The 25,924-nt window shown below is 47.7% G+C and overlaps 1 protein-coding gene across 1 annotated transcript in view; it reads right to left on the bottom strand.

Moving 5' to 3' along the window:
- LOC144761537 (extracellular calcium-sensing receptor-like) overlaps nt 1-25,924 on the bottom strand; it is a 225,735-nt gene that overhangs the window by 136,301 nt on the left and 63,510 nt on the right. Inside the window, exon 2 of the mRNA XM_078646854.1 lies at nt 21,189-21,480. Within this exon, the coding sequence (XP_078502980.1) occupies nt 21,189-21,480 (292 nt within the window). The remainder of the gene's footprint in view (nt 1-21,188; nt 21,481-25,924) is intronic.

Raw genomic sequence — 25,924 nt, 5'->3', positions numbered from 1 at the left:
TTATTTACATGAGGAACTGAAAAATACAGGAAAAATGCATAGCTGATGCAAGAAATCATAATGCTGATGAATAATATGAAGCTTAGAAAAATGATACATTGAATTGAGCTTTGACTGACTCTCTCACTATGGGGGTCTATTTTATACATGTCAGAAACAGCCTAACCGTTTCACCTAGGGGAGGACTTATACAATCAAACTGACTGACTTACTAGACCGTAGTTTTTGCTTATACTCCTGCTGCGGAGTTTTCTCTAACAGGGAAGGGGTTGTGTCAATGTCTTTTGCGGGACAGTCCTTAGGAACAATATTTCGGCAGTCCTTAAAATCCTGGGAATCCTTGGAAATGTTTTTAGAAACGGGTTTTAATCCATTGAAAAGTTTTACATGAGAAAGATGTATCCATCCTTTCCGGCCTTCCAACTTCACGGCTGTACGGGTGGTGAGGAGGACCTGACGGGGCTCCTTCCAACGAGGTTCCAGCGGACTTGATCTGTCAAAGTTTCGGATCATCACCAGCGAACCTGGAACGATTTCATGCGGTGCCACCTCGGTATTGTCTGGAAATGCGGCGGCAACCTGTGAACGACATGAGTTGAGGGCAGACATCAAGGAAGCTAGGTAATCTGTCAGCATATTACATGAAACATCGGTAATACTTCGGGGTCTAGGAGTACCCCACATGTTAGGGGGGCGGCCGAAAACGACCTCATACGGGGACAGACCTGATCTGGAATGTGAGACCATGCGCATATAAAATAAAGCGACTGGCAGAGCTACTAGCCAGTCCACACCCTTTTCTTTACAAACTTTGGCGATACGGATTTTCAGAGTTTGATTATGTCTCTCGACTAGACCGGCTGCTTCGGGATGGCGTACACAATGGAACTTCCACTGGTACCCTAACAAAAGGGAAACGTGCTTCATGAGTTCAGATGAGAATGGCTGGCCGTTATCAGAATATACGACTCTAGGGAGTCCGTATCGAGGGAAGAATTCACGAACCAACTGCTTGGCAGTGGTCGCGGCTGTGTAATCTGGGACTGGATATGCTTCTGTCCATCTGGACAAAGCGCATACAACTACAAGGACATACTTGAAACCTCGACATCGCTCCATCTGAATATAATCCATCTGGAGGACCTCAAAAGGGTGGTCAGGAGGCTGGAAACCACCTTGCTCCACCGGGACACTTTTACCTGGATTAAACTGACAACATATCATACAGGTACGGACTTTCTGCTTGGCTGCAGCTCGTAAATGCTTGTTGAACCAAATGTTCTGGATACTGTCTAACATAGCTTTTTCTCCTAAATGTGCTGGACTATGTGCGGTATTAATAATGACTTGAACCATAGAGTCGGGGAGAAACCATGTGGCTCTACCCTTCGTTAACCATCCTTGATCTGTCTGGACCCCTCCTTGTTTGGACCATTTCTTGATTTCATCGGGAGTAGCATGTAACTGGATATCTATGACATCCTGTGTAGGGTCCTTAATTGTCATACATGTAGTCGGATCTGGAGTATGTGTCATGTTAACTGGACTGTCTGGAGTCTGTGCTGTAAGCTTGGCTGTGCGATCTGCTAGATCATTACCTTGGGAAATAATGTCAGTAACTTTCGTATGTGCTTTGCACTTCATAATAGCGATAGATGTCGGTAAATGTATTGCATCTAACAGAGCTTGGATAAGGAAACCATGCTGAATCTTGGTTCCATGAGAAGTCATGAAACCTCTCTCTTGCCAGAGCACTCCGAAGTCGTGTACAACTCCGAATGCGTAACGTGAATCTGTGTAAACATTAACTTTCAGGTTCTTGGCGTGTATGCAGGCTTGTGTCAGAGCAACTAGCTCTGCTGCTTGAGCGGACAGAGGGTCAATGCGGTGTGTTTCAATAACTTCAGTGTCAGTAGTCACTGCATATGCGGCGACTAGTTCTCCTGTACTAGTTCTCATACATGAACCATCCACATAAAGTGTCAGGTCGGGATCTGGTAATGGAATATCTGTCAGGTCTTGTCTTGGCTTTGTCGTAATGTTGACTACTTCCACACAATCATGTGGGTCAGGATTTGAACTAACTGATGGTAACAGTGTAGCAGGATTCAGGACGTTGCAGCGTCTAATTTCTATGTGTGGCTGAAACAGTGTCAATTCATAACCTGTTAAACGTGCAATTGTCAAGTGCTGAGTTTGTGTTCGGTTTAAAAGAACTTCTACGGAGTGTGGAACTTGTACTGTCAGGGAGTGTCCTAAAACTATGGAATCACTTTGTCTGATAGCTAGTGCTGTGGCTGCAACTGACTTGAGGCACGCAGGCAACGCCTGGGCGACTGGATCTAATGTGCTCGAAAAATAAGCACAGGGCTTGTATTGACCTGCTTGATCTTGTGTGAGAACAGATAATGCTGTACCTTCACGTTCTGTGACGAAAAGTGTAAAAGGCTTACTGTAGTTCGGTGTAGCTAGAACTGGAGCTTGGCATAAAGCTGTCTTTAACTCATTGAAACTAAGTGTATGTTCAGATGTCCAAGGGAGGACAGTCGATACGGCTGCCTCCTGTGTCGTTAACTGTATCAGTGGCTTGGCTAGAAATGCATACTGGGGAATCCATTGTCTGCAATAAGAAGTAAGGCCGATAAAGGCACGCACCTCCTTCTGGGTTCTGGGCTGGGGAAGACTCGCTATCAACTGGATACGGTCGGGTGTCAACTGCCTACCCCTCTTGGACAGCAAGTGTCCTAAGTAGACCACTTGCTGGACACAGAATTGAAGCTTCGAAGGGGACACCTTGTGCCCCATCTCGGCTAGGAAATACAGAACTGTCAGTGATGCCCGCTCGCAGTCACGTTCAGAACGGGCTGTGATCAGTAGATCATCGACATACTGGAGCAGGGCAGTGTCAGTTGGCATGTGAATATTGTCTAGTTGTCTCTTGAGTGCTTGACTGTAAATACTAGGGCTTTCTGTGAAACCTTGAGGAGCGCGTGTGAACATATAGCTCCTTCCATTTAAACAAAATCCAAAAAGAAACTGGCTGTCTGGATGAATAGGAACACTAAAAAATGCGTTCTTGAGGTCTATGACAGTAAAGAACGTGGCTTCGGAATCAATAGCAGTTAACAGGGAGGAAATATCTGGGACAACTGGGTACTGAGGAATAATACATTTGTTAAGTTCTCGTAAATCAATCACTAATCGATATACTGGGGGTGCATTAGGATCAGTACGTTTCATGACTGGAATGATCGGAGAATTACATACCTTGGAGTCAGTTTCTACAACTACTCCTTGAGCCATGAGCTCGTCAATAATTTTGGATAAGGCTGCTACAGCCTCAGGTGGCAATCTATACTGTCTGATTCGTGGTAACACTACACCTGGTTTGAGAGTCACACGATGGGGTGTGATTTGCATATAACCTACATCAGTTGGACCTTGCGCCCATAAATGCTGCGGAACATTAGACAGTCTTGAATCAAAATCTCGTAATACATAGTGACCCTTAAAGTCACGTAGGAACAATCGTATTCCCTCTGGGGAACAGCAAATAACTGCACCTAACTCTTTCAGTGTCTTAATGCCTAACAGATTTTCTGGACATGACTTAGTAAGTAACAGATCAGTAGTGCGGGACAATGGACCTACTTCTAGAGTGACTGGCTTAGATATCTCGTTAACGATAGGTTTTCCTGAAAATCCAAGGGAAACATTTCTTGAGCCTGAGAGCGGAGCCCCTGGAACTTCGGCATGACTAATTGTGGTCCTACTTGCCCCTGTATCAATCAAAAACTTTCTGTCTTTCCCTAATACTTGACTGTGAACATAGGGACCTTCTTGATCTACAGGTATCTCGATGAGAGGCAAGCCTACCTCCCTCTCTAGGCTGTTTCATGAATATGGCTGGTACTCTGGATACTCAGACTGCGCATACTGGTACATCTGTGATGTGACATGCTGCGTTGCAGCAATAGGCTGCGGTGCTGTAACTGTCTGTTGTGCATTCTGTGGCTGAGGGATCTGTGAAACTTGTTCTTGTCTAGGCGGACGTGGTCTTTCTTTAGTCTTACCAGTAGCTATGTTGTGTTTCAGAACTGCACACTCATTTATAAAATGACCTGGCTGTTTACAATAATTGCAGTTCCCTTTAACGGGAGCTGCAGGATGGCTGGCTTGATTCGGACCCCTCTTCTGACTGTCTTGAGGAACAGATTGTGCAACTAGCACTTTCATTTTCGTATCTTTCATACGTTTTCTCTCGTGTTCTTGCTCTTCCCTGATTCTATTCTGGTGATACTGGAGCATCTGGAGCATCTGGGACGGAGTATTAGCTTGCCAGGTGCTTTCGACTTTCAAAACTCGATTTTTAATTGATGGACTTGAATTCTCGACTAATTTAGTAACGAAAAGGTGAGGGTATGACTCACTACTTGTCTTGAGGCCACTGTTAATACTGAAACACTTTTCAAACCTAGAATAAAAATCACTAATATCTTCATCTTGTTTCTGTTTACAGGCTGAGATTGCATCCCAGTCTTCTTTTCTCGTTGTCAATAATCTGGGTAAAACTTGTATTAATAATTCTGGTAACTCTTTACATTTATCTCCAAGACCGGTACCTGGTACTCGTGCCTTGTCTTCAGCTTCTAGAACTGCCCAATCTATCTTTTTCTCTCCCACCTCCCATTCTTTTTCCTTTAGCTTTTCATACACCCCTGCGGGTAGCAGAACCTTTAACATTTTAATGATATCTGGGTAAGTGTATTCTCCCATACGGAGCATGTCTTTTAATTCTCTATGGAACCCTGCTGGATCTTTGTCATGACAAGGAATTAATTTCTTCATCTCGAGAAGTTCCATCTTTGTAATCGGAGTGTATACAAACACTCGTTGCATTTCGCCACCCGTTCCTTTGACTGGGTGGACTTCTCGTAACGGATTCTGTCTGTCTATGTAAAACGGTTTACTTTCTGGGGGTGAGACATGAACAAAATGCGGGTTCAAGAACGTTCTATATTTGTGACGCTGTTCTAGAATGACACTAATTAAATCGGTACCTAGACCTCTCCATTTGTACTGGAGTAACTCGTTCAGGACATCATGTAACGGGCCTGGATCAGAGTGCTGACCCTCATACAGAGTAATGAGGTGCTGGATCATATACATACCCACCAGTCGCTGCTCGGCTGGGGGCAATTTCAGAAACATTTGTGCCACTATTTCGTCTGGAAAAGTGGTAGAATCAGTAATCCATCGGACTGCTGATCGAACTAGTTCTTGTTCATGCATAGTACTTAACTCACTATAACCGATTCGTGATTTCAGAATGTGATCGGTAGCTTGGAACACTTGTTCTAGAGAACCTTGTTCTGGTACTGAATGACGGAAAATAGACTTGGGTTCTAGACGTAAATGGCGATCCGGAAATCTAGGTTTTCCTACATACGCTATTCTGGCGGAATTCTCGTCGTCTTCCTCTTCAGGATCAGAGGTACTTTCTTTCTCACTTACTTGTGCTGCTTTACGCTGTTCGTGTATCTTTATTATTTCTTTACGGATTTTCTTGTACATACTTTCCATGGCACCGACGGTCTTGTGCTTACCCTCGGCTATATTATCACTCCACCTTGTCAGGATTCTCATTTCGGCAGAATCTTTAGACGGGTAATCTTGTTCTCTTATTAGACAATTAATCAGAAACTTTAATATCATGAGCTGGATCTCGGCTTTCCTTTGAGACATGGCTTCGTGAATACTTTCTGGATCATCCCCTGTACGGATGAAACGATATATTCTGTCTAGATCTTCTTTCATATTCGGTAAGGTGACTAGATACTCGGCCACCTTTCTTACGCGGAACGAATATAAAACCATATTATCCTCGCCTGGAACTGGATCATAGACACATTCGGCAAGGGATTTTCTTATTTCTGCTACAGTCTGATGTCTAGGCGTACGCTGTGACGCTTGTGCATGTAATTCGGCTAACGTTAAACGCTTGTGTGGCGGCGGGGTTTGAGGAGGACCTCCTCCTGCGGCCCCTAAACTAGAATCATCGACGGACATTCTTCGTGGCGGAGCGGGAAGTTGAAATGCTGGCTGGACCGGGGGTACCGTAGCAGGTACTCCGGTGTCTGGAAGAGCGGGAAGTGCCTGATTTACAGGGACTGGCGGAGCGCGAACAGGATTTGCATATTCTGGGACTGTGTCGTCCAAATAGGACGAAATAAAAATATCAGCTGCGGTCTGTTTGTGACGTAGCTTGGTCGGAACTAATGGTGGCGGGAAATTACTGGATGCCTCTGGGGTCGCTTTTGGCAAGCCCTCGGCAAGAAGAGGATACATACCCTTAATAAGGGCATGCCTCTGTCTGTCTGACTGTTCGGCTTTGACTTGTTCACCTATCTCGATTAATTCTCTTTCTTGGGCTCGTTCTTGGGATTCTCTACTTAACTCTGACTTTCTGACTTCCTTTTCGGTTCTTCTATGCGCTTCTTTACGCCATAACTCGATGGCATCTTTCTGTGACTGTCTGGCTTTCTTTTTCCATAATGCTTCTTCTACTCGCATGATACATTCGGCATCCCATGTACCCGATACGGGCCATCTATACTTTTCTTCTAACTGTTTGGTATACTCTACCCATAAATCTAGATACAATATGGCACTTATGCCATGTTTCTGATACATAAAATGACCTGGACTGTCCCTCGGTGGAACAGGAACTGCTTCTTCTAATAAACCCTTTCTAGTTTTTAACTGACGTAACTTGGAAAAGAGCGGCATTGTAAACTTGAATCGGAACACAATACAATACACAAAGAACAATAACAATTGGGAAAACAATTCAGGCATACCACGACATTGAAAATACATTAAACAATATCATAACATAACAGTTCGAACAGAATATTACCTGGAATACTGAGAACAGAAATACAAGAATTTTCTCGAGAACGGAACAGACTAGAGTTACTGGATGCACTGCTGTAACAGTACGGAACATACCGGTCCCATAAAGGAACGCATCAAGACCCGTATCCACCTAGGTGAACACTTCGTTTGTGAGTCTGGGTACCACCAACCCACGGACCAGGAGTCAATTTAGATTGGTCCTGTCTAGATACTACCCCAGCAATGGTACTCACCGGGCAGCACGGAACGGAAAGCCTCGGACTGGACTGGACTGATGACGACGAACTTCGGACTTCGGACTTCAGTTACGGGTGGGCCTCCGGATACCTCGGACCTTGGACTCTCGGCTTGGGCTCTGGTCGGGACTCGCCGCGTTCCTCCACCGTCTCGTTTGGATGCTGGACCGCCTCCTCCGTCTCCTCCGTGGGCCTGAGGGATACTTGAAGCAGAAATATCTGCACTTGGCCAGTATGGTTCCGTCACGACTGCAGAGGGTCAGGGGGTCGGCGTGGCTTCACCGACGCGTGGGGAAAGGGCAGGTCCCTATTCGGGCGCCATTATGTGGTAAATAAATAAATAATACCCTATTTTTGACTAGGCATATATCATAACAGATAGCTCAATAAATAAGAGTCAAGATTCGAGGTAGTAGGAGTTTCTGCAGGTTTATTACAGCATAAGGACAGGATCAGGACAACCTGCATAGGAACAGAATGGCAGGGCTAGAGTGGCCCGGCAGCTGCCGGGGCTGGGTCTGGGATGAGCGCGCTAACTTCTAATAACAATGCATGAACTTATATACATAACGCAAACACATAGCATTACATTGCAGTAGGCGTAGCAGTGGGTGGAGCAGAAGGCGTGACGCGTAGCAGTCGCGAAAGATAAGAGATAAAGTAGGTGTTACTGGGCGTTTACATAGACATGTGATGCAAACGTAACAGAATATGTCATGAATAGGACGGAAACATAGGAGGGGGCTACCTAAGGAGCCGGGACCTCTAACCTGGTGGTGCGCGTAAACTGGCAATGACGTATCACTAGGAGAAGCTGGGGGCTATTAACTCTGTGCTAGGAGCAGAGACTAAAGTCTGGAGGGTCGGAGCGACATGTACCTAAACCCTATCTAGTATCTGATGTTTAGGGAACATGTTGATATAAACTAGAAGTCATGAGGGGAAAAGCTAACTTGACTCTAAGACTGGACCATGCATTATTCTACATGTAGTGCGTGATGAAGAATATTAAATGACCAGTAAATACAGTATTTCTCTAACATGGAGACGTGAAGGCTAGACAATGACGGAAACTATTGATGCAGTTCAGTAGCTTAGGAATGCAGAGAAGGAGGACTGAACTGATAGCTGGAATCATAACATAGTCTTGGCAGACTCAGAGGCAGAGCCAAGCTGCACCGGGCACTGCGAGGCAGGAAGCAAGTGAAAGGTCGAGGATACAGGTGGGGGCTGTATCGCTCCTCAGCGAGGCTTCAGGAGACAGGAGCTGAATCTAGTGTCCGGGCCCTTTTGAGGCCTAGAAACGGGGGCTTTATAATGGAATAACGTGCACACTGGGAAACGTGGCAACGTAGCTTTACATAGGCCTGATATTCGTAGTATTCACGAGGACTGGAAACTGGCATACTAGAGGTGGACACAACTGTAATTGCGTCCTGAATTAGACATGGGGAATAACATATGCATATTGGTCATGCACACATAACATATGATGGATGAATCGTGGGGACACAGAACATGGCAAAATTTACTTTTCCACAAAGCCCCCACCCTGAGCTACTCCTGAGCCGAAGTTCAGCCCTCCACACTCGACGAGTGCTGCGTGGGGCCCTTTGGCACTATTTGGCTCAACGCGTTGGCCCGGTCACTTGCCAGCTGGCTAGTGGTCCCTGTGCCGACGAACTACCTAAGAAGACTCGTGAATCTGGTTGCTCCAGATCCACACCAGCTCCCCTGAAAAGGAGCCCCGACTCTGACCTTCCTGGTCCGAGTGAGAAGCAATCTTCCGATCCTGCGTGGATTGCTCTTACCAAGGCTTGTTTGCTCCAAACTTGAAGCCGACTGCACCGACGGTGAGAGCCTGCGTGGGACAGATCGTGACCTGCTCCTGGACGTCGCAGATGCCCCAGAGCCCACGTGACAGCGGAGAGAAGCTCCTCGACGACCACCTGATTGCGCCCGACATTGCCTGGTTCCGTCCTGGTTCCACCCTGGTCACTGCTGAGTGACCCAGACTCTGTCCCCTCTGCTTTCAGGTACTCTACAACTTGAGTCCACCCTTGGACTCCACCGGACACTTCATCTTCAACCTGCCTGCAGCCCTTTCAGCTCCAAGCACCAAGAGCCTGCGTGTCAAAACCCGACGCCACTTCGACCCTGTGCACCCACTTCCTGTGGGTGAGGTAACTTTGCTCCGCCGGTGTTCCCACACTGGTGCACACCTCTAGGGTCTGTGTGTTAAGTTTTGTTCCTCTAGGTTCAGTGGAAGTGTCCTTAAACTTTAACTCTTTGACTTTTACGCACCATTGGTTAACATTGGTGCATGCGTGCGCTTTCCGCACATCTCCCGAATCCCGAGGGCCATTCCCGACTTCAGCATTGCTTGTCCTGACTGCTCCCAGCGATTCCCTAGGCCCTAGGCCTAACCACTGTTCGAGTGGCCTCTCTTATACCACTTGTTTAGTATATGGTTTGAGTGGCCACCCGCCCTCATCCATAATTGTGCAACTTGTATGTTTAAACAGTGCTTTTGATTTAACGCTTGTGCCCCTTTATTCATAAAGAATACTGGGGATTGTTTTTAGTAATAAACACATATATTTTTATAATATATACTTGTGTGGTGTCCTTTCATTTGGTATTACAGGATTGTATGTGGTAAAACAGCTCGCTTAACACGACCTCTTAAGTTAAGCCTTTAGGCTGCTTAGTCCATGCTACCCCTAGGATAGCTTGTCTAATAAGGTTGACTTACAACCAGACACCATAAGGGATTGTTTGGTCAGGTAGTAGGTGGTTCCAGAATTGGAAACATCCCCTACCAGGCCAACTTCTCACAGGCAGTAACTAAGGCAAGTGTGCCAAACTCAAAAGCTTTGCATCCCCGTTGGATTCAATGGGCTACTTCTTAGATGTCCCTGGATGTCACTTTTATCTTTGACGCTTCTCTTCAGACACAGGAATTCTTTCAGTATGAACATGTTCATCCACCTCCTTTGTCTACACTTCCTTTGGAAGACTATGCGTGTAATAATTACCCGCAAGGTTTCCCTTCGAAATATTCTTATCAGTTAACTCCCGAAGAAGTTCGTTTTGCTAGAATACCAGATGTTGGAGATCGGCTGATTCCCAACGCAGACCGCAGACACACTTTAATCAAAACCGCACACAAAGGCATGGCTTCAGCACCTGGTGGAGTGTATGCTATTGTCTCTATTTTGCAGCCGCGGTACAGGTGGCGTGGTTTATAGAAACAGTCCTGCAATTATACTTTCTTGTGACATTTGTCAGCAGATTAAGCCATCTGTGGTAACACGTCCTCCACAAAGACCGCTTAGCATTGCTAATCAGCCTTTTGCTTGTGTGTACCTTGATCACTGAGGTCCTTTCTCTTCAGATACTGCATATAAATATATTTTAGTTGCAGTGGATTCGTGCACCAGATTCCTTTGGGTGTGGCCACAACACAGTGCTGACGCTCGAACTGTCATCAGGGATTTGCCTGTCTTTGTAGGGATTTTTGCCTACGGCACCTTTCATTCCGACCAGGGTCCAGCATTCGCCTCTAAGGCGTACAAGGATGCTATGAGGTCTTTGGGGGTGCTGGTGCAATTTTCGTCTCCATATAGGCCTGAGGGCAACTCAATTGTAGAGTGAATGAACCATGACTGAAAGCAATCCTTGACAGCTAGAGTCTTAGGTACTGACAGTAACTGGTTAGCCCATTTGTATGATGATCACTGTTAATGAGCCTCCTACTCCCTGCTGTATCAACAGATATGACAGATGCTGAATACACAAATCCCACAAGTGACTCTGAGCATGATTTGGCCTTAAAAAGTTTCTTCCACTTTTGCCTAGAATGGCTAAAGAAATGGTGACCTAGGCTCTCCTTCTCTCACGCCTGGACTATGCTAATGCCTTATATATAGACCTACCGGCATATCAATTAAGAAAGCTACAGATTGTCCAGAATGCGGCAGCTAGAGCTTAACTGGGTATGCCGGGAAGGTCCAGTGCGAGGTCGCTTCTTCGGGATCTGCACTGGCATCCAGTCGACCAACGCATACTATTTAAGGCTCTCATGTTGGTCCATGGAGCACTTTACAAGTCTGGCCCTCAGTATCTTAGAAGTCGGTTCACGCTCTACGTGCCGCCCTGACAGCTACGCTCTTCTGGCCAATGCCTGGCTCTGGTACCCAGGTATCGATTGGCTAGAATGGGAGGCTAGAATGGGGGGCAGCTCCCTCTCTGTCAGAGCAGCTGTGGCCTGGAATGCCCTGCCATTTGAACTGCCGAACAACGGTGACCTCAGACTGTTAAAAAAACACCTGAAAACGATGCTGTTTAAGTAAGCTCCCAGTCTGACCTGGCCATCGCTCCTTCTCCCATTTGGCTTTCGTGCCGGGACACTTCCGAGTAGCCGTGCGCGCTATAAATGGAGGATAACATAACATACTTCTTTACACCGTGGCAGATTGTCGCTTGGCGCATCCTCTACATCATCAGGTGACCCTACAAAATTGTCAGTTTTTGTATCTTGGTTTAAAAGACTTATTTGGTTCCTCCATGGACATACATTTGGTTGACGCTAGTTTTAATTTTTCTTTTTATGTTCATTGGGTTTTTAACTGTATTTTTTCAACTCATCAATGGTCTCTACTTGCCTGAACGCTCTGCTGCGAACGTTGTTGATTGAATTTTGGCCCCACATTCATTTTCACACATCATGAAGCGTGACCAGACTCTTGTTAACATTTGAGCCTTCCCTGTTTCGGATGGTATCATTTGGGATAAAGTGGGTTTCCAAATTTACAGTCCGACAGCTCTGATTAGCGTACCGTACATCTTTAGGGTCTCTATGGGTGATGTGGTTACACAAGACATTCGTTCTGATGATTGGGATGTGCATGCGATTCAAGCTGTGTTTTTAGTTTTGAAATATTATGCTGCTTTTAATGCTGAAGACTTGTATATGAATTATGCTAATTATGCTGACCTCTTCTATTATCAACATTATGGGCATCATTTCATACACAAGACTAGTACATTACGTCCTGTTGTAAATTACACTCAGTGGGAGCATTGCCCTACCCCAGTAAAAGGGAGCTCGAAAACATTGAAGAAAAAGTTTACCCACGTTACAGAATTTGGTTCATCCAATCATGAATCTTTCTATTTCAAAATGAATAGCCTCTCCTATCAGAAACTCATGTTGACACATAGTAAAGGTATATATTCTCCTTCTTTTCATCATAATCTGGCAATAAAGGGTTATGACATTTGGAAGGAAACCATTGATTTAAAATCTATGTGGGGTTCTAAAGACTGGCAGGTGCGAGGATCCGAGGCCCTACATCATGCGCGCCTCATCCCCACTCAAGTGCTATTTTTGAATAATACTATTTACCAAACCACATGTTTTGGTTTTGCGACTCCTAAACAAATGAACGCCCCACCCATTCCGACTTTAGCTGAATATAATAATTGGCGCTCTCACACAAATTATACCATTGAAGATTTACAGAGTTTATTGAAAAATAATTCATTTAATGAATCTGCCATGGATCCCCCAGGTTGGTTAATCCGGCCTAATAGTTCGAATGCCTGTCAACTCTGTTTCCTTAACTCTAGTTTAGGTTATGAACAAGACAGGCCAGACCCTAGATTCTCTGATTCACATACTGTCACGACCTACTCTGTTGGTAAACGGTGTCAACAATGGTTACAGCATTCGACACTGTTGTCTGTTAAACAACATTTATCCTTACTGTCCAATAATATTAATTTGGCCGACTTTGTCTTAGGACCGAGAGCTCCTAGAACAAAGAGTTGGATATATGCTGCTTACAATGAAATTTGGAAATTGTCACAAATAGAAGCAGCATCCTGTTTACGGGAAATAGACCAGGCAAACTTGGAAAAAGTTTTAGCTGTTGTCGACAACAGCATTAACACACTGTCTTCCAGTATTTATACATTAGATAATATTGTTTCCTCTGTTATTGACATTGTGCAGGAAGATGTTTCTCTGTTATATCGTGGTCAAAATCAATTGCGTTCAGTGATGCAATTTGATTGGACTTTGAAATCATTGAAAATGGGAAAAGTGCCAAGGGATTTTTTTGAACGCTTCCGCTTTATTGTCTCCATTTAATTTGACAGACAAAGAACAATTTATGTCCATAAAGAATGCAACTTATACTCTTTTGCACATTGAAAAAATAGACCCTTTACACTTTTCTGTAGCGGAATCAGATTCTGCGGTTTGGTTAATCCATGGGGTTATAAATTTACCGTTCTCACTGTTTCAATTTACTTCCTGCATTAAACATTACCCTGTGGGCCTGTTTAAACCTCTTGGAGGTGCATTTTTACATTAACTGTGGTTTCTGCCTTTCACTTATTGATGTTTGAGAGACAACACCGACGTTTACCTAACCGGGGAAGATTGTGATTCCACTGTGGGACACTCCTTGGTGTGTAAAAATCTAAAGTTGCACCGTGCTTGTAATCTTTCAGCTCCGAATCTTGCATGTGTTTTAAAAGGTAGACCAACTCCAGACATAATTCCCACGTTCACACTGCTTACTAACGGTAGCTATCTTATTTTAAATAACCAAAAATGCTGCGGCTTGCAGGCTGGCATTCCTTACATTGTAATGGTTTCCCAGCGCGTAATTTGTTGCACCCCCGCGTGGGCCGCTGGATAGTCCAGTGCGGTCTTCAATTCCAATTTTGAAGGCAGATTTCAGCAAGCTGAGTAGATTAAAGGTGCTGTTAACGCAACAAGAAGTTGCATTGACTTCCGCACGTGAAACCTTCACGCTCCAGGTGGCTAGTGCGGCGACTGAAATTCACAACACTTTTAAACACATACCTCCCACTACATTTTGGGGAGTTCATTCATCGCATTTTCAATCCGTCTCATACTCAAGACCTGGCAAATTTTTTTAAACATGTGTGTTCTGGCATTGTTACTTCTTTTCAGACTATATTTGGTGTGATACTTGCATTCATTCATTCTATCTTTTCCAGCGTCTTTTGCGGTTTATTGTTACTATTGGCATTGGCAGCGGGTGTCCTGCTTCTGTTGTGCCTCCTACGCAATGGCTGCTCCTCTTGTGGTGCTGCGCAGACCAGGCCGGCTGCAACTGCTCCTTGGCCGGAGTTCAAGTTCAAGTTCAGAAATTTGTATAGCGCACTACTCACCCAGAGGGTCTCAAGGCGCTTGAGGGAGGGAGGTGAATTTACTTATCGAATATCCAGGTTTTAGTTGCTTTCTGAAAGAGAGGTGGTTCTGTGTAAGGCGGAGGTGGGTGGGGAGAGAGTTCCAGGTTTTAGCCGCTAAGTAGGTGAAGGATCTTCCCCCCATGGTGGATCTGTGGATGCGCGGGATTGCGGCGAGGGCTTGATTGGACGATCGTAGTTGGCAGGAGGGGGTGTAGAAGGATAGACGCGTGTTGAGGCATTCGGGTCCCAGGTCGTAGAGGGCTTTGTGTGCGTGGGTGAGGCGACGGAACGTTATTCTCTTGTTGACAGGGAGCCAGTGGAGGTCTTTCAGGTGGTCGGAAATGTGAGCTTGCCGAGGGATGTCCAAAATGAGCCTGGCTGAGGCGTTTTGGATGCGTTGGAGTTTTTTCTGTAGTTTGGCTGTGGTTCCGGCGTAAAGGGTGTTTCCGTAATCCAATCGGCTTGTGACCAGTGCGTGGGTGACTGTCTTTCTTGCTTCGGTGGGGATCCAACGGAAGATTTTTTTGAGCATTCGTAGGATGTTGAAGCAAGATGATGAGACGGCGTTATCTTGTCTGGTCATCGAGAGGGAGGAGTCTAGGATGAAGCCCAGGTTACGTGCGTGGTCCGTAGGTATGGGTGCGGTTCAGAGGACTGGTGGCCACCATGAGTTGTCCCAGGCAAAGGGGGATGGTCCTAAGATGAGGATTTCTGTTTTGTCCGAGTTTAGTTTTAAACGGCTGTTCTTCATCCATTCGGCTACTTCTTTCATTCCTTCGTGTAGGTTGGTTTTGGCGGTGTTTGGGTCTTTTGTGAGGGAGAGGGTCAGCTGGGTGTCGTCTGCGTAGGAGATGATGTTGAGGTTGTGTTGGCGCGCGATGGATGCAAGGGGACTCATGTATACGTTGAAGAGGGTGGGGGCTGAGTGACGATCCTTGTGGTACGCCGCAGATGACTTCGGTGGCCTCTGATTTGAAAGGGGGGAGGCGGACTCTCTGGGTTCTTCCGGTGAGGAACGATGTGATCCAGTCCAATGCCTTTCCTTGTACTCTGATGCTGCTGAGGCGTTGTATGAGGGTGCTATGACAGACTGTGTTGAAGGCTGCGGAGAGGTCAAGTAAGATGAGAGCAACTGTTTCTCCGTTGTCCAGTAGTGTACGGATGTCATCTGTTGCTGCGATGAGGGCGGTTTCGGTGCTGTGTTTGGCTCGGAAGCCTGATTGAGAGGAGTCGAGGGATTTGTTGGATTCTAGGAAGGCGGCGAGATGACTGTTGATGGCTTTCTCGATGACTTTGGCGGGGAATGGGAGGAGCGAGATGCATGAATGCTTCGATACACTGCCTCTTGTGACACTCAGTGTGTCTTATGGATTATCGTTTCGTGCAACCTGTTTTTTCGTGCCTCCGCTGTGACTTTACGTGGGCATTGGAGTTATGTCTCACCAACACATCATGTCCAGTCCTGGATTTCGATCGGCTATTGGGCCCCTTAGTTGCTCACGAGAAGGAGTGTACTGTGATTGGCTTGATGGCGCTTTCTGCTGTACTTGCCATTTTGGCACAATGGGATATCTGTGAGGTTTTTCAGAATCTCCTACTGCAGAGCTACATTGAATATCCCGCAAGTTATCCGTCAATGTTAATGGAAGCACCCGACTATGACGAACATTCTTGTTCCTTCAACTTGCTAAATTGGATGGCATCTCACTTTTCCAGCAACCAAAATGATGCCCTTCTGGAGGATATTGCATTCTTTTGCACTTACACCTTGATGGATGGGGAGCGATCCTTGACCCTGTTACCAGGCAGGTCTCTCCCCACGCCGCGCAGCTCCACCTGACTGTGCCCATGTTCTGGTCCCAGCCGCTGCTGTAAGGTCAAGGCTTGCTGTCTGCTCTACTGTGTTGTTTTTTTTGCAACTGTATTATTGTGCTTGTTTTTCCCCCTCGGTTTTGTATGTTTTGTGCTTGCTTCCCCTGTGTTCTTATCTCCCCCTGCCTGTTGTGCTCATTTTGCCCCCTGTTCCTCGCCAGTCCCACTTTCCCGCCGCTGCGTCCCCTGCTTCCCCGCCCCCTGCTCGCTCATTGGTCATTACCCCCTCCCAGCTGCTCCTTCCTCCCACCTCCCCTTCTTATGGTGGCCGCTATGCGGCTGTGCTGCTGGCGCGCCGAAGGCACACCTAAGGCAAGCCCTTCTACGCCTGCGTGCGCCCAGCACCAGAACCCTTGGCCCCCATCAACACCAACGCCTGACTCCGCTACGATGCCAGCACCCTCCACGCACTCAACTCCGGACGAGAACACACCTGCTACCGGGTCTCCCCGAAGCGCACCCAAGGACCCTTCACCTGCCGGACCTGCAGATTCACCAGCACCACCCCGCCAAACCAACACCCAGAAAAGAACCAAACTACCTCAGATGCATCCTCCTCAACACCCGCTCTGCCCGCAAACAAGCTGTTTAACTCTGGGACCTACGTGACTCTACCTCCCCAGACGTCGCCTTCCTGACGGAGACCTGGCGGAACCCCGCCTCAGCACTTGACATCGCCATAGCCATCCCCGAAGGCTACAAGATCACCCGTTTGGATCGCACCAAAGGAGTAGGAGGAGGAATCGCCATCATCTACAAGAACACCCTCAAAGTCTCGACCAACACTGACGACACCCTCAGCACCGCCAAACCCCTGCACTTCCAGATCAACACCGACCCCAACACCACCCTCAGAGGAACCCTCATCTATAGACCCCCTGGATTCCGACCAAAGTTCAGCGACTCCATCGCCGACTTCATCAGCACACATGCCCTCGCCTCCACGGACTACATCCTCCTCGGGTACCTGAACTTCCACCTCGAGAAAAACAACGACACCAACTCCACCACCCTGATCAACAACCTCGCCAACCTTGAACTCAGACAGCTTGTGACAACACCCACCCACGCCGCAGGACACACGCTTGACCCCATCTTGTCCACAAGCACCCATGTCTCCTTCAACAACACCACAGAACTCCACTGGACCGACCATCGCTGCATCCACTTCACCTTCAGGAAGCCCACCACCGCACCCAACAAATGCCTCACCGATGCTGGAGCAAAGTCACTGAAGACCAGCTAACCACTACCCTCGACCAGAGCTCACCCACCGACCCCACCAACCCCGATACCTCTGCCTGCAACATCAGACAGTGGCTCGATGACTGCGCCAACACCCTCACCCCGCTGAAGAAACCCTCCAACAGCCACACCAGCAAGAAAGCCACCTGGTTCACCAAAGACCTCCAGGCCTCCAAACAAACATGCCGAAAACTGGAGTAGAACTGGCTCCACGAACGAACAACGGACAGCCACGTAGCCCACAAGAACGCCACCTGCAGACACCATGACCTCTTCAGATCCGCCACAAGGGTCTCATTCAAAGACCGCCTAGATAACAATGCACACAACAGCAAAGAGTTCTTCAACATCGTGAAGGAACTCTCCAACCCGAGCTCCAACACCAACGACATCCCACCTTCGCACGACCTGTGCGTCTCGTTGGCCACCTTCTTCCACCACAAGATCGCTGACATCCACGACAGCTTCAACGTCACGACTGCACCAATAACTACTGAGACCACCCCCCGCACCAACCGCCTCCTCTCCTGGACCACCATCAACAACGAAGACACCAGCAAAATCATGAACACCTTCCACTCCGGATCACCGTTAGACCTATGTCCACACCACATCTTCAACAAAGCCATCACAGCCATCGCATCCCATCTCCAGAAAGTCATCAACATCTCCTTTGAGACAGCACTCTTCTCAGAGCTGGAAGCATGTCGAGATCAACGCCATACTCAAGAAACCCAAGGCGGACCCCAAGGACCTTAAGAACTTCCGGCCCATCTCCCTGCTCCCGTTCCCGGCGAAGGTCATCGAGAAAACCGTCAACAAACAACTAACCCGCTACCTCCAGGAGGACAGCATCCTGAACCCGTCCCAGTCCGGGTTCCACAGCAACCACAGCACCAAAACAGCCCTCATCGCTGCCACCGATGACATCAGGACCCTGCTAGACAACGGAGAAACAGCGGCCCTCATCCACCTGGACCTGTCATACACCTTCGACACGGTTTGTCACTGCACCCTACGAGCACGCCTACACAATGCTGGGATCCAAGAGAAGGCCCTGGACTGGACCACATCCTTCCTCTCCGGCAGAACACGGAGCGTCCGCCTACCCCCCTTCCGCTCCAACACCACCGAGATCATCTGTGGCGTACCCCAGGGCTCATCCCTTAGCCCAACGCTGTTCAACATCTACATGGCAACTCTCGCCCATGTCGCCCAACAACACAACCTCAACATCATCTCCTGCTCCGATGACACCCAGCAGATCCTCTCCCTCACCAAAGACCCTCACACCGCCAAAACCAACCTCCATGAAGGAATAAAGGCCGTCGCCGAATGGATGAGGAACAGCCGACTAAAGCTGAACTCGGACAAGACGGAGGTCCTCATCCTCGGATCCACCCCTTTGGCCTGGGACGATACCTGGTGGCCGACCACTCTGGAAACAGCCCCTACACCCACCGACCACGCATGCATCCTAGGGCTCATCCTCAACTCCACCCTCTCCATGACTAAGCAGGTCAACCCTGTCTCCTCCTCCTGCTTCAACACCCTCCGCATGCTCCGCAGGATCTACAAGTGGATCCCCACTGAACCAAGAAGAACAGTCACCCAGGCCCTCGTCAGCAGCAGGTTGGACTACGGAAAAGCCCTCTATGCAGGAACTTCGGCCCAACTCCTGAGAAGGCTGCAACGCATCCAGAACGCCTCTGCACGTCTGATCCTCGGCATCCCTAGCCGCAATCACATCACACCCCACCTGAGAGACTTGCACTCGCTCCCCATCAACAAGAGGATAACCTTCAAGCTCCTCGCCCACGCACACAAAGCACTTCACAACACCGGACCAGCGTACCTCAGTAGATGACTCAGCTTCCACACCCCCACCCGCCAGCTCCGCTCCGAAGGCCTTGCCCTTGGCCCAGTCCCCCGCATCCATAGACGACTTCCGGCGGCAAATCTTTCTCCGTCAAGACCTAGAACACCCTCCCCACCCACCTACGGCAGACCAAAGACCCACTGACCTTCAAAAGACTCCTCAAGACCTGGCTCTTCAAGCAGTGGCAGCATTCCCCCACCCCCAGCTCCTTGAGACCCTTGCGGGTAAGTAGAGCGCTTTACAAGTGTTATGATTGAATGATTGATGGATTATTCAGGTACATTTTGCCAGTAGACATCGGCTGGATTTCTGGATGCCTTGCTTTCAACAATTTTTTACCATCACTTACTCTTCTCTTTCTTGACTTTTGACTTCTTCCAGGACTTGGGTTTTTATTTTATTTTTTATTTGCATGAACTTTCATTTTTTGCTTTTTCCAAATTGTATGGACACGCCGATTGATATCTGCTCAGGCTTATTGAACTTTGCTTTCTTGTTTGATCAACAAACGATGGCCATATCAGGAGGAGGGTGTTTTAAGGCTTATAGATCCATTGTCGACAATTGCTAAATAAGCATGAGCTTTGCTGCCATGAGGCTGCTTTTGCACACGACACTGCAAGCATCTATTTCGCAAGACTTTATTTGTGCCCCTTTACACATGAGAACTGTCTGCTTTGCAGGTTCTTTGCTGTGCTCTGAGGTTTAGTCTGCACACAATGTTCAAGGTTAAACAACAATGCCCCTTGGTATTCGGTTTTGCTCTGTCCCTTGCACCTAGACATAACAGGCTACACACAGATGCATCCCTGGAAATCGTGTACTTTAATATTGCAAACACAACTTGTTTTCACACACACACAGAGACACCTTTCCAGAGAGATGACCTGTGTTTGTCCTGGGATGGGAAAAGTGCATCTAGGCCGTCTGCTGACAAAGCCCAGAGGTCTTCTATTTTATAATAAACGATCTCTTGTCACAGGGAGGGTGGTTAGGTCGTTTCATCCTATTCCATTATTTTCTATAACATGACATCCCCGTTTGTATTCTATGGAATTGTAACAATGCTGACACTATTGTGTTTATGCATTCTACTGCTAGTATTGGCTCGGGTACTGCACCATAGAGCGCGTTAGTTGAAATAAACATTTTAAACTATACTGCGTCTCTGATTACTAGCATTGTGGACAAGTATGAGTGGTTAAGTGAAAGAGTGTCTGGCTTCTGCGATTCCCAAGATGGAGTGTGTGTTCTGGGTTCTCTAATCATTGGTAGCTTCGCTGTAGACAGAGAACGAATATCTACCGATATCTAATCGGTAAGGGATTTTGGGTACAGATGTGGTAGGTTGGTACACCACCTATTCACTGAGGACCTGTTTTCCTGTGCATAGTTCTGTGTATGTGCAGATTCCCCGCAACAATACGACCGTAGGACCTGTAGAAGTGTGCACTGCAGCTCTGTGGGCACCGTGCAATGACGCCACCTACCACCAGACCAGCTCATGGGATACCATTATGGGACCTGAAGAAGTGTGCACTGCAGCTCTCTGGCCACCAGACAATGACAGAACGTAACTCTGGACCAGCTCATGGGATACCAACATGGGACCTGTAGAAGTGCATACTGCAGCTCTTTGGATACCGTGGAATGATAGCGCCTGACCCCAGACAAGCTGATGGGATACCAGCTTGGGACCATGTAAAGTTGTGCATTGTGCTCTGTGCACATCATGCAGTGTCCCCCTGGTCTTTTTGTTGTATGAGCAAAGTGTTTCATACCTGAACCACACATGATGTGCTCACCTGGGGGAATTTATAGATACCCAGAATCCTGGCCATGGGCAGCGACAGAGATGACATCAGCTCTCCAACAACACCGGCCACAAATGGCTCCCTCTGGCAACTGTAACCAGGAGTTGGATCCCTCGTCCCGGACAGCAGCGTCAGCACTCCATGGATCGCCTTCACCTCCGACATGCAGGAATCGAAGATGCGGAAGCCAAGGGTGATGTTTGGTAGCAGGTCTGGGGTGTTGTTGATTTCTTCAATTGCATAAACCATTGCCAGAACATCCCGGTAATACCGAATGTGGAAGCTGAGCAGAAAAGAAAAATAGCAAAGGCATTAGAACATGTATGGATGTCAGTATCACAACCATCACTGATACCCAAATAGTAAAACAGCTAACCTATCATGCATATCCAGAGGTAACCCACAACTAGTATCAAAGTCTAACAACAAGTAATCAACTACCAATACCATTTGTAAACTGGATATAATCTATGACGTATAACCCACTCAATACAGGGGTAACCTATTACTGACACCAAACTCAAACAAACCGTTTACTATACTAAGATGAAACTAGAAATGGCTACCAAACATACCACGCTAAACATATAGATAACCTATTGCTCATAGCAACCATATGCTAATATAAAACTCAAATAATAACTAATGATGCAGTTGAACATATCAGGTGTGATGTAATATGTGAGGTCACACTCCATGCATAGCGGGGCACAAGATATACTTGGCTCAAACTATTGATTTTCAAAGACAGCTGAGGCAATCATTATCACACGAAACACACTAGTGAATGCAAAAATGATTAGAAAATACAGGTTGGTGCACAAGTGTAGGAAAGTAGGGTCTGCTTCCATGGTTACCCCCACTTTCTGCTGGTGTTCAACTGTTTTCTGACTAGTCTGACTGGCATCCTGCTAACCAGAACCCCAGTCACTGTGCGTTCACCCTAACACGGTTATGGTGAGTACCTTGGTACATTCCTATTTGGCTACTTGGGCACCCTGGTAAGTCCCTAGTATATGGTACTATGTTACTTAGAGCATGAGTACCCCAGAGGTCCCCTATTGGCTGCAGCATGTATTACGCCACCCAGGGGCACCCTTCAAACTATCATTACAGGCCTGCCATTGCAGCCATTGCAGCCTGCGTGAGTTGGTGCAAGCGCCACTCACGAGGGATATAAGTTCCTTATATCTCTCCCTCACTGCACTTGAGACCCATAAGTCACCCCTCTCGCAGGCCGTCCAGTCCTGAAGGCAGGGTGCTTCGTTCCAAGTGTGAGGGCGCCCCTCCATGAGCAGGACAACCCTACAGCCTACAGTGTCCATTCTCCCGGGTTGTAAGTACATCAGCCACATAACATATAGAGGAGCTTTGCGTCATTACGCAATGGCCATCTCTAAACTGACTGGAACGAGCCTGAGCATGTTTGGTACCAAACATGTTGGAACCATACCCCAACACCGTAACTGGTGTTGGATGCATGATTCCATCCATGGTAGGGCCCCACTGGGAGGCCCTCCATGCTCCCGGGACCGATCTAACAGAGCCTGTCAGCAACCTAGGGCCGCTGCTGTCCACAGACACGATTCTGCCCTCCTGCTGCTGGGTCATGCCCTAGCAGGGGAAGGTAGGACAATAGGTTTCTTGTCGCAGGGAGGTGTGACCACCTCCCAGACAAGACTTAGTGTATTGGGGCGGAAGTACTTGCCAGCGCCACATAGTCTGCTGGAAGGGCACATTTGGTGCCCTCCTTGCATAATCCAGTTCATACCAGATCAGGGAGCCCTTGGCTCCCGCTCTGGTGTGCAGCTGGACAAAGGACATGGGAGTTTCCTCTCCACTGTCCAACCCCTCCTCTGAGAGGGACCCCTGAATCGTCCCAACCCTCCCCTTAGGGTACTTAAGGCCTTACCTGTGGGTGGGTCCCTAGATTCATCGTGGGATTCGATTCAGATCCAACTTCACTTGTTAGTTGATCGTCTGGACATCTTAGCCGAGTCGTGCTGACCGTGCCGAACAGGATGCATCGTCGTTTTGCTCCCTGACTAAGACTGCAATGGAGAAGACTTGGTTGTCTCCTCACCTCATCGTCCTGCAAGCTCGCTGCAACATCAGTGTACGTGCTCCGTACAGGTTCCGTCCTGAGCCTGTGGCCAACTAAAGACATCCAAAGGAATTTCCTTTGGAGTGAAGGAGTCCCTCCCCTGCATCAGCAGGCACCGCAACAAGACCGACTGGTTTGCGAACCTGGGCTCCCACAGGCTGTGCAACACAGCCTGAGCTGTCCTCTCGTCGAGTTGAGGCCAGCATCCTTTGTAGAATGCCCTGGAACCAAACCCCTGTGCACAATGCCGCTGCATTGCTTCAATCACCCGAGACCGCAGCGGTTACCCTGACTGACTCATGCCAACAGAGTCATATGTATCGAGAGATTCTGTCGACAAGTCTGTCCCCGCTATAACGGACCCGTGCCGACGCAGTTGGTTGGACGGACCGATTCTGTTGTCCTTAGCGTCCCGGTGGCTCAGGCAGAGCTACCCCTTCAGTGTACCCAAGCTTGAAACCTCTTCACTTAACTTGATTTTTTCAACTCGAGTGGCCTTCGCCCTCCGTGCCTCCTGGACGTCCCGGTGTTGCATAGACTCTGTCCCCTCTGCTTTCAGGCACTCTTCGACTCAAACTCACCTCTGAGTTCCAACAGACACTGTCGTCCTTCTGTGGTAAGCCTGCAACTGTGATGTACCCGCTGATCAGTATTGAGTATATGGTTGAGTATTCCCTCACACCCGACCGTTGTGGGGTTCCTCGACCCTCAACTTGGGTGGTTCCTTGGGTCCATGACTCTTCTACGTATTCTAGGTCTAGTCTCGACTTAGGTCGTGGTTCACTTCCCATTACTTTGATATATTGTTTGTATCCCCTCTGGGGACCACTGGGTATTGGTGCTAACGGCTGTGCTATGTCCAAAGTATTGTGGGCATTGTGAATATCTCCGGGTAGGAGATACCGTAAAGAGTTAGTGAGTGATAAATATCTATTTTTATAAGTACACTGTGTGGTTCTTTTTCACTTAGCCTATACTAAGGATTAGACACTGGTGAACCGAGCTGCTTTACATTCTAACTAAGCCTGAAGGCTGCTCTCCACAGCTATCACTTAGAGAGCTTTCTATGGTTATCTAAACCCCTAAAATCACCATAAGGGTCCCGCAGGTTCATGCAGGGTGCTACACTCACATAAGTGAGCACCATATACTGACCAGGCTTCTCACAACAAGCCTGGGAGATCAGGCACTATATATTCCCACAAAGGACAAAGCCCACAATAATGTTTACAGCACCAATGAAACCCGCACTCAAATGATCAAAAAAAAATTAAACTATAAATCTTATTACATATGGAGGATATTAATGTACACATTGCCACAGGAGGAAACTGGGCTTTTGAATTTGAATTTAAACATATTTGTATAGCGCGTGTATACCGGGCGGTTTCATGGCGCTGTGGGATAGCTCAATTCAAATTACATACTCCAAGCTGGCTCAGGCTGGAAATGCCTGCAAAAAAAGAAAAGTTTTGAGTCTCCCTCGGAACTCCATGTAGGAAGCTGAGGAACGAATAGGTAGGGGTAGGGAGTTCCACAAGGACGGGGCAAGGACAGCGAACTTGCATCCTCCCGACCTCTTCCTCCTAAAGCGGGGGACCACCAGAAGAGAGAGGGCGGAGGATCGCAGTTGTCTGCTGGGAACATAAGGGCGAATAAGAGATGTCATAAAGGCCGGGGCTGTTCCAGCCAGAGCTTGAAAGGCAAGACAACCAAGTTTGAACAGAGCTCTCTCTTTGATTGGGAGCCAATGGAGGGAGCACAGAGCGGGGGTGATGTGCTGAGATCTAGGTAAACCAAAGACTAGGCGGGCCGCTTGGTTTTGCACAAGCTGGAGTCGGCGCAAAGCATAATTGGGGATACCATTGTAAAGTGCATTGCCGTAATCTAAACGTGAAAGGACCATCGCCATGAGGATAAGTTTAAGGGCTGAAAATGAAAAAAAACGTGAGATTTTACGAATGGTGCGTAAAACAAAAAAACAGGCCGAAACCACCGTGCTCACATGTGAATGGAGAGTGAGGTGTTGATTCAGAGTGATCCTCAAGGTTTTAACAGAAAAAGAAGGGAGAGGGGGGGGAACCGAGCAAGGGGGGCCAGAAAACAGAGGACCAAGGGTTAAGTTTCCCACCAGTCAGGACAAGCTCGGTCTTATCAGGGTTGAGTTTTAGATGATTGGTATTCATCCAATCCCTGATGAATACCATCACTGACTGGAAGTTAAAGATAGAAAAGGAAGAATCAGATAAGTTAAAGATGAGCTGGAGGTCATCAGCGTAATTAAACACTGTGACCTCCATCTGCTGTAACGCAAAAATAAGAGGAAAAATATAAAGATTAAAAAGGAGAGGGGAAAGAGAAGAGCCCTGAGGGACACCACATTGTACCTTGTGAGCTGTGGAAGAAAAGTCCGCTAAGTGAACGGCCTGGGTACGGTCGTTGAGAAACGATCTAACCCAAGACAGGGCGGAACCCCCAACGCCTGCCGCCTCGACACGGGAAAGAAGGATGGTATGGTCAACCGTGTCGAAGGCGGCAGAAAGATCAAGAAGGATCAGCGCCTGTGGAAGATTGGAGTCCAGCCCCTCTCTGAGTGTGTCCATCACGGATACCACCACCTTCT

This window comes from Lissotriton helveticus, chromosome 6, assembly GCF_964261635.1.
Source record: "Lissotriton helveticus chromosome 6, aLisHel1.1, whole genome shotgun sequence".
Classification (NCBI taxonomy): domain Eukaryota; kingdom Metazoa; phylum Chordata; class Amphibia; order Caudata; family Salamandridae; genus Lissotriton; species Lissotriton helveticus.
Note: the sequence above shows the minus strand (reverse complement) of the source record. Positions and strands in the feature narration are given on the sequence as shown.